Below are 21,196 nucleotides of genomic sequence, written 5' to 3' on the forward strand. Positions count from 1 at the left end.
ACTCTCCATTACCCAGAGTTGTCATGCAAACTGTTCAGAATGTATTCTGTGGTTCTCCGTGGTATTGCACAATTTGTGGAGTTTGTGGACAAACTAATTTTTCAGTGAATCTCCTTCCTCATTGTTGTAAGCTAGTCAGGGTTATTTAGAGAGATTTGGATCATCTTCAATAATTCTAAAAGTTTAGGGGAATTTGGGACAATTTTATACGTATGGGTCTAACTTCATTTGGAAGGCAACTTGGAAATTGAGTGTTAATAGGCAGATGTATTTTTAAAACATCAACTCTTAAGTGTCACTCATCTCATAAAGATTACTTTGCACTTTACTAAACTCAGTGGTAAATTAGAGACACAAGGTGGGTGAAGTAATAGCTTTTGAGCTTACCCTGAGTTCTTCAGTGTTAAAAGTCAAGTCAATATTCTATGTACAATTTAGAGCACGCTGTCAAATATGATATGGCCAAAAAATATACCTACAAAACTATGAAAATAGTTCCATTTTAGGCACCTGAAGCCAAAATTTCAGACATGCCATTTTCACCACAGGCAGTGCCAGCTGTAGTTTACAGGTGGTGGTGGAATAGGTGCAGTTACATGACCTATAGTACAATTCTGTCAAAGTGGAGCATGCATATTATTTTGTATTCCATAAGTAAATCTTTTACCTTTCACCACACCTGTCTTTACACTATGTTGTGTGTAGGTTGGGGGAAAAATGTACACATTGTACTTTGAATCTTCAAAGGAAAGTCTAGGAACTAAAGGTTATTGCCAAAGCCATACAATGTATCAATTTTAGGCCTGAGTGTCCATTTTAATTAATAAAACAAATCTGTAAAAAGTTTTATCAACTTTGTCTTTCAGCAGTGTAAAAAGACTAGAGAGTCAAGCTTTTTATCATTTGAAGCAGCTTTCTGCTGTACTTCCTTATTTTGTTATCCCCTTTCTAACAAGATACTTAGAACAGTGCAAGATATTCCTTATGTGGACTCACTAGTATTTTACCCATGTACCATCTCGTAAATCTTTGCTAATCTAGGGTGTTGCCTTCTATGTACTTTTGAGTATGAGAACAATGAAATACACTTGAAGGGGATGAGAAAAGAAACAGAGGTTATTAGTCAAGAAACAAAATGCCATGTAAAGTCAAAATCCTGCTTTTTAAAATTTAGCCCTAAAACCACAGCCTCTATCCCCTGAGAACAGCATTCAGTTTGTTCTAATGAACGCAGGCAAATATGTACCTTTCCTTATGTCTTTTCATTTAAAACTTATTTTATATTGAATGACCTTGTGTTTTTGTTATTTACTGTATGTTCATATTCCTAACTGTTGTGAATTTCTTCACTCCACAGTTGTTCCTGTTATTTTAAAAGCATTGACATATGACGAGAAGCGGGGAGCCTGCAGTGTGGGTTCCAATGTAAGAGATGCAGCATGCTATGTTTGCTGGGCCTTTGCTCGTGCCTATGATCCCTTAGAAGTGAAGCCATTTGTTAATCAAATTTCAAGGTGGGTTGCTACCGTGAGAGACTGAGAGAATTCATTTTTTTTTTCTTTAGGCTATTTACAGTACAGAGAATGGAAGACCGCTAAAAGAGATTTCAGAGACTTAAAACATAGGTTAATGTTACAATTACTGTGCATCTAAAACTTTAAGACAATCATTTAAAAATGAAGTAAGGATAATTTGTTAATGTTGTTCAAGAGGAAAACATCTGGTCAGGGGAAGTATTCTCTCCATTAAAAAATTGCTTTGTTGTCACAGGTGATGTCAATGAGATTAGATGAGCTGTGAAAATTCTCACTTTTTTATCTTTGTATTCAGTGGAACAGATTTGTGGCTGTCCAGAATTTTTTTAAAAAAAGGCATAAAAATTATCTGCTCTTGGTGGTAATAACAATTACACCAGACATCTTAATCAAGGTACAACAGCAGTGTAATGTTTGGTCCTTGGTTCTGGGAGACCCTCCCTCCCTTTTTCCTTCAGATTTTCAGAGTTTAAGGATCATCATTGAAATCTAAATTTTATTTGATATTTTTCAAAGAACACTGTTAAATCAATTTTTAAGAGGCCGAAATATTTTCTTATTGTGTGTGGTGACTCATTTTCTTGTATTTCCCTGTCGCTACAAAACAAAGGTCAAGAAATCCACAAGCAAAAATTACTGAGGGACTGATGCTGCTTGGTGTGGAGGCTCCTTCCATCTCTCCTGCTTTTCTGCCCAGTCTTCAGCTCTAGGGCAACGCCATTCCAACTGTGAAACCAGTACTGTGAAACCAGGACTGTGAAACCAGTACTGCTTCCTCTGCCTCAGATCAAAGTGAAGGAGAGGTGGAACTGATATTCTCTTCTAGAGTTGGGTTGCAGGTTTGCAGAGTGGTATGGGGTGGAAGCAGTAGCAAGGGGAAAGGCTAAGGCGCAGAGCTGCTTTTTCCCCTTACATAATGACAGGTTTCAGAGTAACAGCTGTGTTAGTCTGTATTCGCAAAAAGAAAAGGAGTACTTGTGGCACCTTAGAGACTAACCAATTTATTTGGCATAAGCTTTCATGAGTGAGCTGTAGTTCACGAAAGCTTATGCTCAAATAAATTGGTTAGTCTCTAAGGTGCCACAAGTACTCCTTTTCTTTTTCCCCTTAGTTTCTCAGACACTCACTAAGTTCTAGTGATGCAAGAATTTTTTGCTGCTTAGATGATGAGGTGCAACCCATCATTAGCCATTTTTAGATCCTTTTGGCTTCTATATACCCATATTTCTTTTGATTCTCCTTTGACCGATCCAGTTAAAAAATTCCTGTGAAGAATAGCTGATGCAGGCTTCTTAAGTAGCCTTTGTGGGACAATTTTTTGCTTTAGATACTAGATGTGGCTTACTTTGGAAAAACTTGTACTGGAAGATATTGTCAAAGTATCAGATTGAATTACATAATACGCTCCAGCAATATTTTACTCTTGTTTAATTGAAACTGAAGAAATGACAGTCTAGCCATAGTAAATCTTACTTAATAGCACTTCATTTATCTATCCACTTCTTAGATACTACATGTTTCAGCCTTAGTCTCTCCTTTTCTCAGAAATGTTTAAGAACTGAGCTGTACAGTGTTGTCTTGTGTTAGTAAAAATATTTCTTTTGCAGAATATCCTGTAGAGTTTTCCTACTTGTAACAGGAAGCTTTATTATAAATAATTGAAACTAAATCAAAATTAACAAATAATGGGTCAAAGTATGTTGTGCCTTCCAGTTCTTTTGTTTTCATGGAATAGTCCTCTGCCAGTCCAGAGTCACTGTAGGAGTGAACTCTGCTCTCTGAGGTTTGGATGGAGAAATGTGCCACCTCCTGTTCCTTAGGGTATATCTGTGCTGCAGCTGAGAGTGAGCCTCCCAAAGTGTGGTGGATAGACATGCCAGTGGGGCTTGTGCTGGCATGCTAAAAATAGCTTCATGGAGATTGCAGCTCTGGCAGAGACTAGAACTAGTCAGCTGAGCTCGAGCCCACCCAGTCCCCTATGCTTGAGCTCAGGAGACTAGCCTGAGTCTCTGCTGGAGCTGCAATAGCCACACAGATATTTTTAGCATCCTAGCTCCAAACCCTGCTAGTGTGAGTCTGTCTTTCTGGGCTGAGCGGCTCGCTCCCAGATGTAGTGTAGATGTATCCATAAAGACCCAGCCCTTGGTGCATAAAATAGACTAGAAACTTCCAGCAGATGACTAGGCACTAATGCAGCTTTCTTCTTCCACTGCTGGGATTGCTTTTCTACTACAACTCTTACCCTTCCTTCTTTTGCTTTTGTCTTCTTTCTGCCTGACTTGTGAGATTCTCTCCTCCGAGATACAGGTTTTTTTCTCGCTGCTGCCCCTGACTGGCGGTTTAGGAGTTCTTTAATGGCTACTTTGAATCATAAGCTTGTAGCAGTAGCTCCTCTTGGCTTGTTGGCAAGTTTCCAGTGCTCCTCATCTATAGCAACAGCTCAAGTAGCTTTTTTTCTTGTCTCCACTGAAGTAACTTTTGACCAGCTGGCACTGGTCTCCAAAAGTACTGTCTGCTTCTTTAATTCTAGGCTTCCCTTCTTGGCCCTGGCCTGCTACTACTTGCCAGTCACATTAGTCCTTAGGGCTCTGAAGCAGTGGTGCCCAGTTGGGTTTCAGCTTGCCTTCCAGGATCCCGGTGGTTGCTATACTAATGTCCAACTGAAATGAACTTTAGTTGTCATCTCCTCAAATTTATTTCCTTTGCTGAAACACAAGGCAAAGAAAATAAGTACGTGAAAATTCAGAGATCATAGGGGTTGCTGCCTTGTGGATAAGGAAGTTTCACCTTGTTCTGATCTTCTGCTCCTTTAATTTGTAGGATGCTTTTGTTGAGGGAAGAGTCTTTGATGAGAGGAGTGCCTATGGGGAAGCCTGGTAGTCCAGTTCTCATAGATGTTTTTCAGGAGGTGGTGAATAAAACAGTCATCTCCAGAAGGCACTCTTTCAAGCTAAGGAAATCTACAGAGGAGCTAGTCTTTCCCATACCAGGCTCCCAGAGGGAAAACCTTGAGTCCAAGGGGGTCGTATACAGACCTATGAGGTCCAACTGGACCTGTCATAAATGGTATGTGGTCTAGAAAGACAAGTATGCCAAATTTGCCTCTTAATCTCAAGGCTAACTAAAAAGATGAGGATCCTGGTCAAAGGTGCTGCCTTCCTCAAAAATCTGGTCGTAAATCTTTTTTTTAATTTTTATTGTTTTTTTTATTCTGAGGCCTCTGTTTCCACCCCCGGCTTGGGTGATCATATCTAGGATCTCTCTTGAGTCCAACAAACTCATCCCTTGTCAAATCTAAAATCAGTTACAGCAAAATGTCTGAGCACTCCTCAGTCTTCCTTTTTATCATACTTTTCTTTTGTCTGGGATGTGACATGTACTTATGCCATTTTCTCCTTTGCTTTATCATGGAACAACAATATCTGGGTCTATATATGGGATGCAGATTCTCCATTAAGATTTTATCTAATTAATGCACTGTTCGATGGCATGAAACTGTTTGGCATGACCTTGGGCTGAGTAAGCTCTAGTTGACTAGACTGGGAAAAAAAAAATATTTTTTGGCTTTCAGGTCTCTGGGAACGGTTTCAGAAGGGATTTAAAGGTATCCCTTTTAATAAAAGGCCAGACCCAAATAAGCCATCTTTTATGCCTACAATACTAACACCAAGTCACAGTGCAATTATGCTAGCCCAGTCTAACCTCAGCTGAGTGGGAAGAAGCTGAGGAAATTCCAGAGGGTCTGGACTGGTTTGAGTAGTGATAGATTGCACACAAATAGCGATAGACAGAGTCTGACAAGTATACTTTAGCTAGTGCTAGTTTCATAATAACGTTATGATGAAAGGTTCTTGTAGTTAGATTTGTTAGTGTCTTTTCTGAATATAATAACTTAGTTTGAGCTCTCTCAGAAGTAAAGTTACCACTCTGAGTAGAAACAGGTAATAAAAAATATTCAAGTACAGCATGACACACAGTTTCACCGTGACACACAGTCAGCACACTTTGGTTAGGGGCCAATGCAATGATCACACACATTTTTTTCTTTTGTTGTTTTAAATCTAGCCTTAGGTGTGTCGCTGTTTCACTTTAAGAAGAGTCATACTTTTAGCCACAAGCAAATTGTTGGCTAACTTGAAAATGTGAAACTCAGCATCTCAGAACAAAGAACTTGATGTTCATTATGGGTTCAGTTACACAGCAAAAACACATTCTTTCTCTGTCTCTAAAAATAAGTAGGTAAATTTTTACAGAAAAAGAACACTGATTTTTTTTTTTAAAAAGCACACACTTTAAAATGCTGCACTTGAGTCTTTTCAAACATATGAACCCTGCATCACAAATACTATCGTTCTGGGTAACAAAGGTTGAAAGGTTTCAGAGTAGCAGCCGTGTTAGGCTGTATCTGCAAAAAGAAAAGGAGTACTTGTGGCACCTTAGAGACTAACAAATGTATTTGAACATAAGCTTTCGTGAGCTACAGCTTACTTCATTGGATGCATGCAGTGGAAAATGCAGTGGGGAGATTTATATACACAGAGAACATGAAACAATGGGTGTTATCGTACACACTGTAATGAGAGTGATCAGGTAAGGTGAGCTATTATCAGCAGGAGAGAAAAAAAACCTTTTGTAGTGATAATCAAGGTGGGTCATTTCCAGCAGTTGACAAGAACGTGGGAGGAACAGTTGGGGGGGGGGGGAATAAACACTGGACAATAGTTTTACTTTGTGTAATGACACATCCACTCCCAGTCTTTATTCAAGCCTAAGTTAATGGTGTCCAGTTTGCAAATTAATTCCAATTCAGCAGTCTCTCATTTGGAGTCTGTTTTTGAAGTTTTGTTGTTGAAGAATTGCCACTTTTAGGTCTGTAATCGAGTGACCAGAGAGATTGAAGTGTTCTCTGACTGGTTTTTGAATGTTAGAATTCTTGATGTCTGATTTGTGTCCATTTATTCTTTTACGTAGAGACTGTCCGGTTTGGCCAATGTACATGGTAGAGGGGCATTGCTGGCACATGATGGCATATATCTCATTGGTAGATGTGCAGGTGAACGAGCCTCTGATAGTGTGGCTGATGTGATTATGCCCTATGATGTTGTCCCCTGAATAGATATGTGGACACAGTTGGCAATGGGCTTTGTTGCAAGGATAGGTTCCTGGGTTAGTGGTTCTGTTGTGTGATGTGTGGTTGCTGGTGAATATTTGCTTCAGGTTGGGGGGCTGTCTGTGAGCAAGGACTGGCCTGTCTCCCAAGATCTGTGAGAGTGCTGGGTCGTCCTTCAGGATAGGTTGTAGATCCTTGATGATGCGTTGGAGAGGTTTTAGTTGGGGCTGAAGGTGATGGCTAGTGGTGTTCTGTTTATTTTCTTTGTTGGGCCTGTCCTGTAGTAGGTAACTTCTGGGTACTCTTCTGGCTCTGTCAGTGTGTTTCTTCACTTCCGCAGGTGGGCATTGTAGTTGTAAGAATGCTTGATAGAGATCTTGTAGGTGTTTGTCTCTGTCTGAGGGGTTGGCGCAAATGCGGTCGTATTGTAGAGCTTGGCTGTAGACAACGGATCATGAGATGTGGTCTGGATGAGAGCTGGAGGCATGTAGGTAAGTCTAGTGGTCAGTAGGTTTGTGGTATAGGGTGATGTTTATCTGACCATCGCTTATTAGCACTGTAGTGTCCAGGAAGTGGGTCGGTCCAGGCTGAGGTTGATGGTGGGATGGAAATTGTTGAAATCATGGTGGAATTCCTCAAGGGCTTCTTTTCCATGGGTCCAGATGATGAAGATGATGATGATGTCATCAATGTAGTGCAATTAGAGTAGGGGGATTAGGGGATGAGAGCTGAGGAAGTGTTGTTCTAAGTCAGCCATAAAAATGTTGGCATACTGTAGGGCCATGTGGGTACCCATAGCAGTGCCGCTGATTTGAAGGTATACATTGTCCCCAAATGTGAAATAGTTATGGTGAGGACAAAGTCACAAAGTTCAGCCACCAGGTTTGCCATGACATTATCGGGGATGCTGTTCCTGACGGCTTGTAGTCCATCTTTGTGTGGAATGTTGGTGTAGAGGGCTTCTACATCCATAGTGGCTAGGATGGTGTTTTCAGGAAGATCACCGATGGATTGTAGTTTCCTCAGGAAGTCAGTAGTGTCTCGAAGATAGCTGGGAGTGCTGGTAGCGTTGGGCCTGAGGAGGGAGTCTACTTAGCCAGACAATCCTGCTGTCAGGGTGCCAATGCCTGAGATGATGGGACATCCAGGATTTCCAGGTTTGTGGATCTTGGGTAGCAGATAGAATATCCCTGCTTGTGGTTCTAGGGGTGTGTCTGTGCGGATCTGTTCTTGTGCGTTTTCAGGGAGTTTCTTGAGCAGATGGTGTGGTTTCTTTTGGTAACTCTCAGTGGGATCAGAGGGTAATGGCTTGTAGAATGTGGTGTTGGAGAGCTGCCTTGCAGCCTCTTGTTCGTATTCCGACCTATTCATGATGACGACAGCACCTCCTTTGTCATCCTTTTTGATTATGATGTCAGAGTTGTTTCTGAGCCAGTGGATGGCATTGTGTTCTCCACGGCTGAGGTTATGGGGCAAGTGATGCTGCTTTTCCACAATTTCAGCCCGTGCACGTCGGCGGAAGCACTCTATGTAGAAGTCCAGTCTACTGTCTCGACCTTCAGGAGGAGTCCGCCTAGAATCCTTCTTTTTGTAGTGTTGGTAGGGAGGTCTCTGTGGATTAGTATGTTGTTCAGAGGTGTGTTGGAAATATTCCTTGAGTCGGAGACATCGAAAATAGGATTCTAGGTCACCACAGAGTTGTCCTTCATAGTCCTTTAAAACTACTTAATTGGATGGAGGTGCTCACATACTACTGTCCTGGGAGGAGTGTAGCAACATAGTTAGGTATCAGCCTTGAAGGACAAGGGGGTAATCATAGAGTAGTGCATTGAAAGGTTGGTAATAACCAAAAGTTGGTACTGCTTGATGGATATGATTGGATATGTAAATTAAGTGATGATCCATTTCATGTCGACTTCAATTTTGATGTAAATTGATGTTCTTGTTGGGAGTCTCAGGAGAGAAGCAGCATGTGAACTGAACTACATTTTTGCCCCGTTACCAGTTCAGCTTGTGGTATTGAGATTACAGACCAAAAGTGTGGGTTTTTGACCCTTCACTGAAACCTAAAGCGTTACTGGTGTGAACAAGCATTCCCTTTACTGCTAATGAAGAGCATTGATAGAACTGATAACATCTTACCAATTGACAAAAAGGGAAAACTTTTCAATTGAGCCACTCTACATTTGTGGGGGAAGCTTGCTCTGTCACTTCCAGTGCTGAACCTGGTCTGTAGTTAAATAGGGGACTTAGGTTTATCACCTTCCACAAGTGTTAATGTTTTAAACAAAAATATATAATAATCTTCTTTTATAACGAAGTATTCTGCTATACAGGAAAAATCCTTTGATTCACAAAATGGTGACTCGCCTCTGCCTTTTTGTGGGCATAAGTGCTGTTATTAACAAGCGTTGTTCAGCATACTGATGTGACAAACTTGTTAAGGTGCCAGTAGGACCTAGACTATTTACCCCTACTCTGAGCTCAGTACTACTCCTCCTAACTAATCAAATTGTAGATGAACAAAGTATTTGCCTCAGAATTATAGTACTTTTATCTGGATACTTATCTTGACTATTTTTATTTCTGTCCTTATTTTGGTATCTGAACCAACACAAATGCCCTTTGGAGTGTTTATTTTTTTTAAGTCCGGTTCAACTGGTTTCTAAAGGAACAGTAGTTCTAACCCTTCCCTGCACTATCCAAACTACAAGCCCACATGCAACACAAAAAGAAAATTGTTGTGAGCATGGATAATTAAAAATTAAGTAACCTGTTGAATTAATTACAGGACTGCCTTACCTTCTTCTGGAGTATTTGCATGTACCAAAAGTATCCTATTGGGAGTATTTTTTAGGGAATTTACCATTTGTTTATAATGCTTGATTCCCCCTCCCCCCCACTGTTTTACTTAAAATGAGTGAATGTTTCTTCTGTACTAGGAGAGTGCAAATAATGTGTAGTTTAAGAACTGTGAGGCATTTGAAAATAATTCTATTCTCATTCCCCCCCAGAAAAAATCCAAAGAAATGCATTCTGTACTAAGCAGCAGCTTTGCACTACGAAGTAGAGTTGTTCTGGCAGTTTGTCTAAAGCCATTTGTGTAGAATTTTTTGAGTAACTTCTAAATTGTGCTTCAGTTGTAACCTTCTCGATTTATTTAATTACATTGAGCTGTTGGAATGCATTTTCATGTCCCTAAATAAAATGACACAATTGATCAATAAATTAATTGTTCTTAGCATTTGTACCTCTTTTATTAAGTTATAATTACTGACTACTCTCTCCCCCTCCTCCAATTCAGCATAGCACTGTACTATACAAATAGTGCATGCAGTGTAGGAGTGTAAGCAGTTTAGTCTTCCCTGCGGTAGAGCGTTGTTTGTGGTAAGAAGAAAAAGAGGGTGTGGCTATCGGATAAACTGAGGTAGCTTGCTCCAGGGCAAGATTGTCCTGTAGAATCAGGAAGTTTGAAGCATTGCTCTGAGCTATATCTTGTGCCCGGATGAAACAATGAGAATAATTTCTATGTAGAAAAATCTATTTGTTGATTGAATGCTGTCTTCAGAAGAGGGCTGTTGGATAGAATTTGCGACGTTGATGGTTGGTCTTGCTTTTCTGTAATGTAGAGCTGTTTGCTAAAAGTTAATCTTGAATTTAAATGCTGTCGTCTTTTTTATTCATTTAGTGTGTTGTGTTTAAGTCCCAGTGTTACAATCTCTACTAATAGTATTCTTTCAAAAGATTTATTTACTGCAATACACACAGTTTTCACACAATATAGCTGGCATTGCTATGGCCTCTTGAAATTTTTATTTAAGAAGTGATACATATCTCTTTACTTTTAATATTGAGGTATCTTTTAAAAGTTAGACACTACTAAATTCTGTTTTCTAGTATGCTGCCACAACTGCTTGGGACTAAAGTATCATTAAAGATTCCAACACAGTTCTTTCTAATAGTCAAATTAAGTTAAGCTAAAGATAGTATTGTAACAAAAAGTTAAATATACTTGGAACTACAAAAGGTGTGTCCTGGAGACTCAAATGAGTGAGCCATTCTTTGCTCTACCTGTTAGAAATCAGGTGCGGTAAGTTCCAAACAAGTCAAGACAAGTTTCTTTACCTGCCTTAAAAAAAAAAAAATCCCATTTTATTTGACATGAACAGTTTCTTTACATTGTTTACTTGTGGCACCTTAGAGACTAACCAATTTATTTGAGCACAAGCTTTTGTGAGCTACAGCTCACTTCATCGGATGAAACTTTACTTTGTTTGTATCGCATAAACTCCCACAATGAAAGCAAACAGGAGAAGATGCCTTAAACATGTTTAATCTTAGAAAGACTGTTCTCATTGCTAGTTGTATTGCATATCACAGCAGTGTGTGTGTGTGCACTTATTTGAAATATGAAATGAACTTGAACAATTCATTAACACAGTTTGATGGGTTTTAAATGTTCTTAGTGAAAGGATTAACACACAACTATGATCATAGAGAAAAGGCTTGATTTGTGAATGCAACAGTGAAGAAGGGGCAGTAAGCTCTGTTGTACTGTTGCTCAGTGTTCACTTCTATGCATGTAAAATAGTGTACAGTCTGCTTCATGGTTTCTCTTGTGTGGTCAGTAGGTCAATTTCCCCTTTTGTTTATGTGGATCTTTCATACACTAACAGAGGAGAGGAAAAACGTGTAAAAAATGTGATTGGCAAAACTAAAAAAATTGGCTACAGGGCTTATGTTAGGTTTAGTAATGTGAAATTATTTTGAATTCAATTTTTGGAATTGATTAGATTTCAAGTTTACATTTTCCCTTTTAATTACAAAGCAGAAAGAACAGGACTTGCACTTCAGCTGGTAGCTGAAAACTTGTAATGTTTGATTCTAACCTTTAAGATCAGCATGTTAATTATGAAGTTATTGGGAGAGAATAAAATGACATCATATTTTTAATAGAAGCTGCTTTTTGCACCTTAATCTCACTAAAGGTACCATTGTTACAAGAGAAACTGAGGATAGTGTAGATAACTAAAAGCTAAAACTGATACTCGGTCTGTAACTGTTGTTTTAGCAAAACTATCTCACAGTTGAGTTCAGGACAGCATACATAATGCTGAACTGCCTGGCTTGGATGGTTCATGTCACAAAAAGAAACTGTCAAAATGTTTCATAATTTACAATTAATGTTTTGACCTTATGATGGGTCACATTTAACCCTTTGGAAACTTGAAACAGAAATCTGCTCCTTTTTCTTTACCAGCATAATTTTTTCCTAATATTGTGCATACCCACTTTTGTGTTTTAAAGGGTTGCTGCACCAAAAAACACATCCCTCAAATTCCCTTCCTTGTCCCCCAAATGGGGAAATGTTTATCTATTCCAGAAATTTTCACACTGTTTTGTAGTGACTTGTAGATTTGTAGACTACATTTTAATAGAGAGTATATTGTAGTCAACTAGTCTTCCACTCATTATTATACACATCATCACCCCTCCTCGTTTATAATCACATAAATCCTTGTGGGGATAGCAGTTGTGCACATGGAAGAGTAATATTAGGAAGGTATTTAATATATTTCTTTAGCTGTTTTCAGTGCAATAAGAGTTATATCCTCTTTGAAGAAAAGAAACTATGTATATTTTTGCAGATGAGTACTCTAAATACAGGGTGATTTGATGGCATCATGTAATTAATACCTTTATGCTGAAGCAAAGCCATTGTGAATTTACCTTTCAGCTAATATTTATTTCCTGTATTGCCTAGAGTAAATAAATAACATAATGAAGAATTTCAGAGTCAGAAAGGAATAATTTTCTGCTTAAATGATTCTGCTGAAATGGCTATTACTTGCCAAAGCAGTTGAATGCTGGAGGTAGGTTTATAGAGATGTAGACCTGATCTTCTGGGATATACTTTACACCTCTCTTGTTATATGGCACATTTAAACACCAGCTTCTGTTAACGTGAATGGGTACTGAACTGTGCAAAATCATGATGTGTTGTGCATAAAGATTCCTCTTTTGTTTTGTCAGTTAGTGCCATTGTGAATACTCTTCTTCGAGTGCTTGCTCATGTCCATTCCATATTAGGTGTGTGTGCTTGCCACGTGCACCGGTGCCGGAAGTTTTTCCCTCATTAGTATCTGTAGGGGACCAGCTCTGTCGCCCCCAGGAAGGGCACTCACATACTGCGGTACAAGGGGCGCCGCTGGTTCCCCTACCCTCAGTTCCTTCTTGCCACCAGTGATGGTGTTGAAATGTCTGCTGCTTTGGTTAGCATTGTGTTTAGTTCAGTGTTTCTTCCAAACGTTTACTGTAAAATAATTGTAAAATAGTTGACAGCTAATAGTTCCCTTAGTGTTCGTTCTAATATAGTCAGTCCTGGACGAGACTCAGCCTAGGGACGGAGCATGCCCCAGTCCCCAGGCTTTATGCCCTGTGATCGTTTTAAGTGGCCTATGCCCATCAGCAACATGCACGCTAGAAGTTTTTGAGGTGTCTAGGCGAAGGACACATAAGCGACAAGTGTCGCAACTGTAAATCCTTCAAACCCCAAATGAAAAAGGAGAGAGAGATCCATATCAGGGCACTCCTGATGGAGTCGGAGCAGAGGTCTGACTTGGCCCCGAGCACTGCAGCACTGGTGTAGAGTACCCCGCCGGCGCCATCTTCGAGTTGGCACTGATTCCACCTCCCTGGCTCTGCCCAAGAAGCCAAAGAGAACTATGAGGGGATGATCCCCCACTTCCCGTAAGGGAAAAGAACAGGGCTGGAGGAGAGCGAAGACCTGTGCCGTGCGGCTCAGTGCCTCCATCAGGGAGTCAGATCCCAGCTCAAGTTGAGCAGTTCAGCCTATCTTGTAGAATGCCTGCCACCCTGGACAGTGATGTCCTGTTGACACAGGAGGCCTTGCAGGCAGTGCAGGAGATCCTGACGCTACTGGTGTTGCCCACACTGGCTCCAGTGGTACCCTGGTCTAAGGGTAAACCCGCCTCGGGACCTTACTGTGTGTCCCCACCTCAGCGGCACCACTCCCCTTTGCAGGGGACGGCCCGCCAGGGCTCACCTGCTCGGAGTCGTCACGCCTCAGAAGCAGGGAGGCAGGCTCAACGAAGCCCTCTTCGGTCTCCGGACCCTGGGCGCTGAGAGCAGGATTCACTGTGTGGCTTGCCGGCGACCTGGTGCAGACCTACTGAGGCCTACCTGGCAAAAACATTGAGACTGGCCTTTTGTGTCTCCAAGGCCTCGGCACCGGTCAAGTGAACCATTGTTTGAATGCGGCTACCAGTTACTGCCCCACCGACACCCGTCACAGAGACGTGAATCCCCGCGGTTGGGAAGATCCTCCTGACGACCGGCCCGCTTCAGCTCCCGGTCCTGTTCCAGGTACTGGTCAAGCAGCATAAGGCATAGATCGCCGGTTTACCGACACCGATCCGCCAAGCGCTGATAGTTCCCCAGGTTCCTGCGTGAGGGACTTGTCTAGTTCGGTGAGGTCGATGTCGAGGTATTGTGGTTGGCACCGCATGGAGAAGGAACACCGGTCTGCTTGATCATGGTCGCCTGGCAGTGACCACTCCGGCTCCGGAACTGAGTAGGAGTCCTTGATGGCAGGACAAGCCCTGGCACCGGCAGTATGATCCACATCATCGACACCACAACCCACTCTGTTGCCCAAAGCCAGTGGCTGCCGGCGGCCTGGTACCCCTGGAATGTGTGGAGGTTTCCCCAGCCCTCGCAGACAGTCCACTCGTTGGTGGGGGCCTCAGGCCATCAGGCTCAGCATCCCGCCCTCCACCAGAGGCAGAGGCCCCTGAAGGCAGGACCCCCCAGGTCCATGAGCAGTCAAGGGAACAGCCTGCTGGACCACCAGGGGACATGGTGGCTCTCCCACGGCAATGGCTTCGTCCTCATCGTCGCTGAACGAAGCCATCACGGTTCCCCCTCAACCAGTTCCACAAGATGGTGCTAAGACTTATCAGGAACTATTTGAAGAGGGTTGCCTCCAACCTGGGGCTCCAGGCGGAGAAGCTAGAGGAGCCATTGGACTTCTTATTTGAAGTCCTCTGCTCCACGGCACCTGCAAGGGTGGCTTTGCCCCTACACAAAGGGGTATAGAAAATTATTAATGCACTGTGGCAAACCCCTCCTCCCTGTCCCCCATTTCAAAAAGGGCTGAACGTAAATACTTTGTGCCAGCTAAAGGCCACGAGTATTTCTACACCCACCCAGCCCCAAACTCTATTATAGTTGAGGCTGTTAATCAAAGGGAGAGGTAGGGGGAACCCGGGCCCACGCCCAAAAATGAAGACTCGAAGAGACTGGATCTATTTGGGTGAAAAATTTATTCGTCTTCTAGCCTTCAATTGAGAGGCCAACTACCAAGCCCTCCTCGGCTGCTACGATTACAACATGTGGCAGGCCGTGGCCAGGTTCAAGGTTTCACTTCCTGAAGGGCTCCAGAAGGAATTCCAGGTGATCCTCGAGGAGGGCACTGCTGTGGCCAGGGTGGCCCTCCAGACAGCTTCAGACACGGCGAATTCCATGGCTTGCACCATGGCCTCGGCCATCTCCATGCAGCGGGTATCCTGCCTGCTCCTTTCTGGCCTGTCGACAGAGGCTCAGCAGTCAATGCAGGACCTTCCCTTTGATGGCCAGGCCCTGTTTGCAGAACAGATGGACAGTAAGATGCATGGACTCAAGGACTCCTACATTACCCTGAAAACTCCAGGCTGTATGTCCTTGGTCCAGCCTGTAAGTGGTTCAGACTGCAGCCAGCTCAGGGCCACGGGAGGCAACCCCGGCAGGAGCTGTCCCACAAAAAGAGCAGGGGCTATAAACGCTGCCCAAACCACCTACCTTCTCCTTCCACCCAATTGGGCTTGACCTGCAATAAGCAGGGGAGCAAGCAGGAATTTGAGGGTGCGCCTGAGGGCAATCTACCAGACTATACCCCATTTTTTTCTTTCTTGCCTTTCTCCAACCACCTTTCTTTTTTCCTGCCAGCATGGACCATTATAACTTTGGACCGCTGGGTCCTCTGTATAATGACGCAGGGCTATACCCTCCAGCTTATGTCTACCCCCATCCCCCTCAGTCCCTGTCCCTCTTCAGGGACCCCTCTTATGAGAGTCTCCTCGCGCAGGAGGTAGAAGGTTGCCGCAGCTGGGTGCGGTGAAAGAGGTTCCTCAGGAGTACAGGAACAAGGGGTTCTATTCCCGGTATTTCTTAATCCCAAAGGCCAAGGGCAGTCTATGGCCCCTCCTGGGCCTACGAGACCTCAACAAATACATAAAGAAGTTGAAGTTCCGCATGGTCTCCCTGGCCTCCGTCATCCCTCCCTGGATCCAGGAGACTGGTATGCCACCCATGACTTGAAGGATGCGTACTTTCATCTTCCAAGGACACAGGTGCTTCCTATGCTTCATGGTGGGATCTGACCACCACCAGTTTGCGGTCCTCCCTTTCGGCCTAGCGACAGCACCGAGGGTATTTACGAAGTGCATATCAGTAGTAGCGGCTTAACTCAGGCATCAGGGTATCTAGATCTACATGTATCTCTACGACTGGCTGGTCAAAGGTCGATCCAGGTCCAAAGTCAAAAGGGATCACATGCTGATCCCTGGGCCTGCTGGTAAATGACAAAAAGTCTGTTAGTTCCTATGCAGAGGGTAGAGTTCATTGGAGTGCTGCTTGACTCCACCTACTATGGAATGGACATGAGTAACACCTCTTGAAGAACACCAGTTACAGAAAAGGTAACTGTCTTTTCAAATATTAAAAATTTGCTTTGCAGTTAATCCTTAGGAAGCATGGTTTACTCATGCTTTTTGTAGCAAAGTGTTTACATTGTATTGTGGTTCTGTAACTCCTTCTAAGCTTCAAGGTGTAGTGTATGTTATTGGAATGTCTTGTATGGTTCTCATTACTTTGGTTTGTTTTAGATATATCTTACATAATACATCTGACATGCGGTGTTGACGTGTGGGGTAGTTAGTAACCTATTACTTTTTAATATTAGTTTAAAAAGCTGCTATGTTGATTCCAAACCCAGAAAAGTTTGGCAATTGTGTGCAAGCCTAATGTCCTGCTAAGTTTAAAAAACCAAAAACTTGTCAGAGAATCAGGGCACAATTGTAAGTGTTTGCCATTGACAGCTTAATACATAGATTTACTTTTGTTTTAAATACGACACTTTATAAAAAGGTATATATTCATAGACTATTAATCAAATATTGTGATACAGTGTGACTTTATTCATTTGCATTGAGTGGGAGATCTATTGCATAATAGGGGAGTCAGTGAACCTGCACCCGGATAATGTAACAAAAATTGTATTTTTGTCAACTGTAGTTCAGTTTTCAGTATTTGATACTACTAAATGGTATACTAGTAAGTGTATTGGCGCATACAGTACTTGGTTTAAAAAAGTCAGCTTTAGTGACTTGAGATGTCAGAGAGTTGTCTTCTATGAAATCACTACTGAAAGATGGGGAATAATCACCAATTGCTGAGCTCTATAATCTAAAAGATAGCATAGTAGAGCAGAGAGTAATTATTTTATGTTCCAGACTTGTATTCTTGCCTATCACCATGTCTCAGTAGAGATACTATACAGAGAATGGTATCTGATTCTTTGTTCTAGAGTTGATTGAGTCGCTATTGAACTGACACCAATGACAAGTAGAGCTTTGATTTTAATTGAATTTAAAAGTTAGTCTTCTTAAAATGTCTTGAAATCCTAATTTAGTTTTATTTTTGTGTATGTCTAAAACATTTTTGGCATACATATATTTAAAGACATATATTTATATAATGTGAAGGTTATACATTAAAATACTGAAAAGTTTGGTATTGAAAAAGCAATGGGATAATATTAACAATGTTACAGTGCTGCTTGGTTGCTAGTCCATCATCCTTAAGCTACCCAATGGACGATGTCTAGTGTGGATGAGCATTAATCAGAATTGCCAGTACAGGCCAGTTGCTGGGTTTTTCAATTTGTGTTCCCCTTAACTTCCTGCTGTCAGTTGGCCAAGGTGGGAAGAGAACTTGATTATTTTTGAACTGTGAAATATTATATCCTATGCTGCAGAGAGTTAAACTATGCCTAATCATGTCTCTGGATTGTTTTCCCCCCTAATGAGCTATCTTAAAAAAAATCACTTGTGCATTTGTTCATATTCAGTGTATCAAAAGGGGCAAGGAAGTTTGCTCTTTAAAATATAGTCATGTCCATGTGTAATTTCCATTCATCTGAGAATCTCAAGACTCTGTTTGTTAATGAAGCGTCATGAAACTCCAGAGATTACACGCTGCCATCTGTCTAAAGTGTGTCTTTAATGCTCTAATCTTCTGTCTGTTGGTATGCAAATAGAAACAACTCCGTACTGTGAATTGACTAGCTATGCTATTGCCTTTAAGGTTTTCTGTTATCAGATATTCTTTTATGAATGTTTCCATTCTACAAATAATAACAAAAGTTTGCAAGAGTGGTTTAATAATGTGTCCATATTGTGGATTGTCCCAGTACTCTCTTTTGCCAACTCACTACAAAGTAATGTGAACCGGGCTTGCTGCTTGCACATTTCCTTAATTTCCGAAGAGGTGGGAAACAATTCCATGAATACAGGGAAATATTTGGTTAGCAAGCCAGATCTGATTAAACTATAACTCTGATTTGCATTAAGAAATTGTAACTTCTTTCCAGGGAATACTGAGTATTCAAATGAAAGGTTAAACGTTGGTATGCTGTTTGTAAATTGTTAATTTTAATATTTTATTACTTATACACTGTATTTTTCTTTTTCAGTGCATTGGTAATAGCTGCGGTGTTTGACCGTGATATTAACTGCAGAAGAGCTGCCTCAGTAAGTTATCGGTTTTGTTTATGCCTTTCTTTTTTTAAAAATTCCTTTATAGTTTGCTTGCAATACAAGCTAATAATGTAGAGCTAGAGTATTTGAACAAAATATTGTATGTCATGAACAGTAAGTATTTTGTAAAATCTCTATAGTGCATATTTAAAAATACAAAAAACATGGCTTTACACTTCATATAATGGATCCATAGTTAAAATCTGAGCTATTGTTACCACAGTTCCATAGTGCAATATATTTCTCAGAAAGAGCTATTTAGTAATATACTGTGACTATGTAATAATACATAATGGTGACTGCTAATATATAAAACTCTACTGAATCTTAACTATACTATGTGGCATCTAGTGTGAAGTTGTTCTGTTCTCATTGTGTGTCCATTGTCATTTTCTAACTACAGTAAATAAATTTTAAAAAAATTCATTTCTGTAGAAGGAAAGAGGTTGACTTGTAAAGATGAAGCTCTTTCTGTAGAGCTAGGACATTTAAGTAAGTCACCTATGTAAGTATCTAGGATAGGATAAGAAAGAAGGGCCAGGAACACCAAGTGTGTCCTATAGAAACTCTATGCAGGACACTGTGATGGTGGCAAAAAGGTGGGAAGAAAGCTTGACTGTCGAGGAGGAGGAAGTGTATGGAGGGGAAGTTATGTTCAAGTGGGGTGGGAGGAAGGGTAGGAGAGGAGAGGCTTGTTATGTCTGGGGATGTAATTCCATATGATGTAATGTATATGTAACTTGATTAGATTGGATTTTTTTACTTCCTCATAAAGATCCTAGCCCTGAGGAAGGAGTCTCAACCTTACAACAACTAGAACAAACAATATCTCATCAAAAAATTAAAAACCTATAACATACTTAATGAATAGTCCATATAAATAATACAAAAGACACAAAAATATCCATCAACAAACCCACATGTCCCTATCAAATTAACCATCTTTCCAAATGCCCAAAAAGAATGGTGGGCTCTGTAGTGTACCCAGAAAGTTAAGAAATCTAGTCTCTTAATGGGTCTAATGTATTCCAAAGCCAAGAAAGATTCCTCACAGAAAATGCCCTAGTAGCATCTCTGTCTCTTACAGTCCACCTCTATTTAAAAGCTCAAACTGCTGACTGAAGCTGCCACGTTACCACTTGGAGAGGGAGTCAGTTGTCTGTGTGACCAGATCCCAAACCATTTGTGGCTTTATAGGTTAAAACCAAAACCTGTGTGTGGTAACTTCACCTAGAAGTTAATAGGAACAAGAGCAGAACATAGAGTACTGGTATAATATGATCTCTGCGTAATGTATCTCTCAACAAATGGGTGGCAGCTACGCTCACTGCCCTAGTTTCAGCTTCTGTATAATCAGAACATGTTGCCCCACGTAGAGTGCATTGTACTAGACTAATTTCAAAATCACAAATTATTACAGTAAGGTTTGTGTATGAAACTAAAGATTTATACCCTCTTTATTCCAGGCATAGATGAAGAAAAAGCACTGAGAATGAAATTGTCTAGAAACTAATTAGTTAATTTTCATTTTTCAAACTGAGAAATATTGGAAAAAAAAACTAGTAGCATAAATGGTGAAAAATCAATTAAATTTTAAAAATATTGTTTTAATAATCTAAAGAATTAGTTGTTACATATGTAAAAAAAAATGATTTTCAACCTGACTGCCTCTTTGAGTGCACTGCTAAAAAGAATTTTGTATGAATGCTCCGTACTCATACTTTATTCATTGATGCCACTAATTAACTAATTTCAAGAACAAAGTGATTCTCAGCATTCTTTTCTGAAAGAACATTTTGTGCTGACTGATTGTAGATTGATTCCCAGAGCCATTTTTACATCTGAACTTGTCCACGTAAGCCTTGGGTAAAGTGAAGCTGTTTAAATAATTTTTTTCCAGAGTATGTACCCCGTCCTTGCAGATTATTTGCTTGATACTCTAATGGGATTTTTTTTGTCTCTTAAGTTTTATGATTCTGTGTCTAAATAGTAAAACTGATACTTTGACTGTGAATTAAGGTGCCAAAATTAATACTGACTAGAACAATACTTACTAATCAGGCTCAGTGTGGATTACCTTTCTGTATTTCAAATGGATACAAATTAAAATACAATGATTTGGTTGTTTCTGCTATTACTGTCCTTGTATACCTAGCAGACAGCTTGAAAACGTGATTTTAATGTGGTTCATCACTAAAAAGTTAGTGTATTGCATAAGGCTTTGGCACATTTTTATTGTGTGCTGTTTATCTCCTTCCTTGGGTTAAGTGTGGTTTTTGTAGGTGGGTATGGAAAGCAGTGCTACTGTCTACTCATGGTAAAGTGTACCTTCTGTGAGCTGTGCTTTGGCTAGTTTCTGGATGGAAGATTACACTATTTGAAGGAATCAAAGGCTTTGGTAATTTAATCATACTGATCCTTCCCAGTTCAGATTGTGCTGTAATCATAGCTGCAGGGTAACGTTGCATACAGTGTGTCTGTTAAGTCCCACCCTAACTGCACTCCTCATTGCACCAAAGAATTGCTTCTCATAGAGAACTGAAACTGTTTTAAGAGGAAGTCTGTAGAAAATAGTCACCCAGTGTGGTAAATGTCCTTATGAATATGCTCTAGTTGATATCAAGTAGATTCTTGAAGCTCTTGCATTTTTAAGCTTTTACAAAAAACAAACCAAC

General features: G+C 40.8%; 1 protein-coding gene across 8 annotated transcripts in view; it reads left to right on the forward strand.

Moving 5' to 3' along the window:
• TBCD (tubulin folding cofactor D) overlaps positions 1-21,196 on the forward strand; it is a 261,333-nt gene that overhangs the window by 107,333 nt on the left and 132,804 nt on the right. For all 8 annotated transcript variants that reach the window (XM_073311985.1, XM_073311984.1, XM_073311991.1 and 5 more), the window contains exons 15-16: positions 1,358-1,514; positions 18,458-18,515. In XM_073311985.1, coding sequence (XP_073168086.1) covers positions 1,358-1,514; positions 18,458-18,515 — 215 coding nt within the window. The remainder of the gene's footprint in view (positions 1-1,357; positions 1,515-18,457; positions 18,516-21,196) is intronic.

Source organism: Lepidochelys kempii, chromosome 14, assembly GCF_965140265.1.
Source record: "Lepidochelys kempii isolate rLepKem1 chromosome 14, rLepKem1.hap2, whole genome shotgun sequence".
Lineage (NCBI taxonomy): Eukaryota > Metazoa > Chordata > Testudines > Cheloniidae > Lepidochelys > Lepidochelys kempii.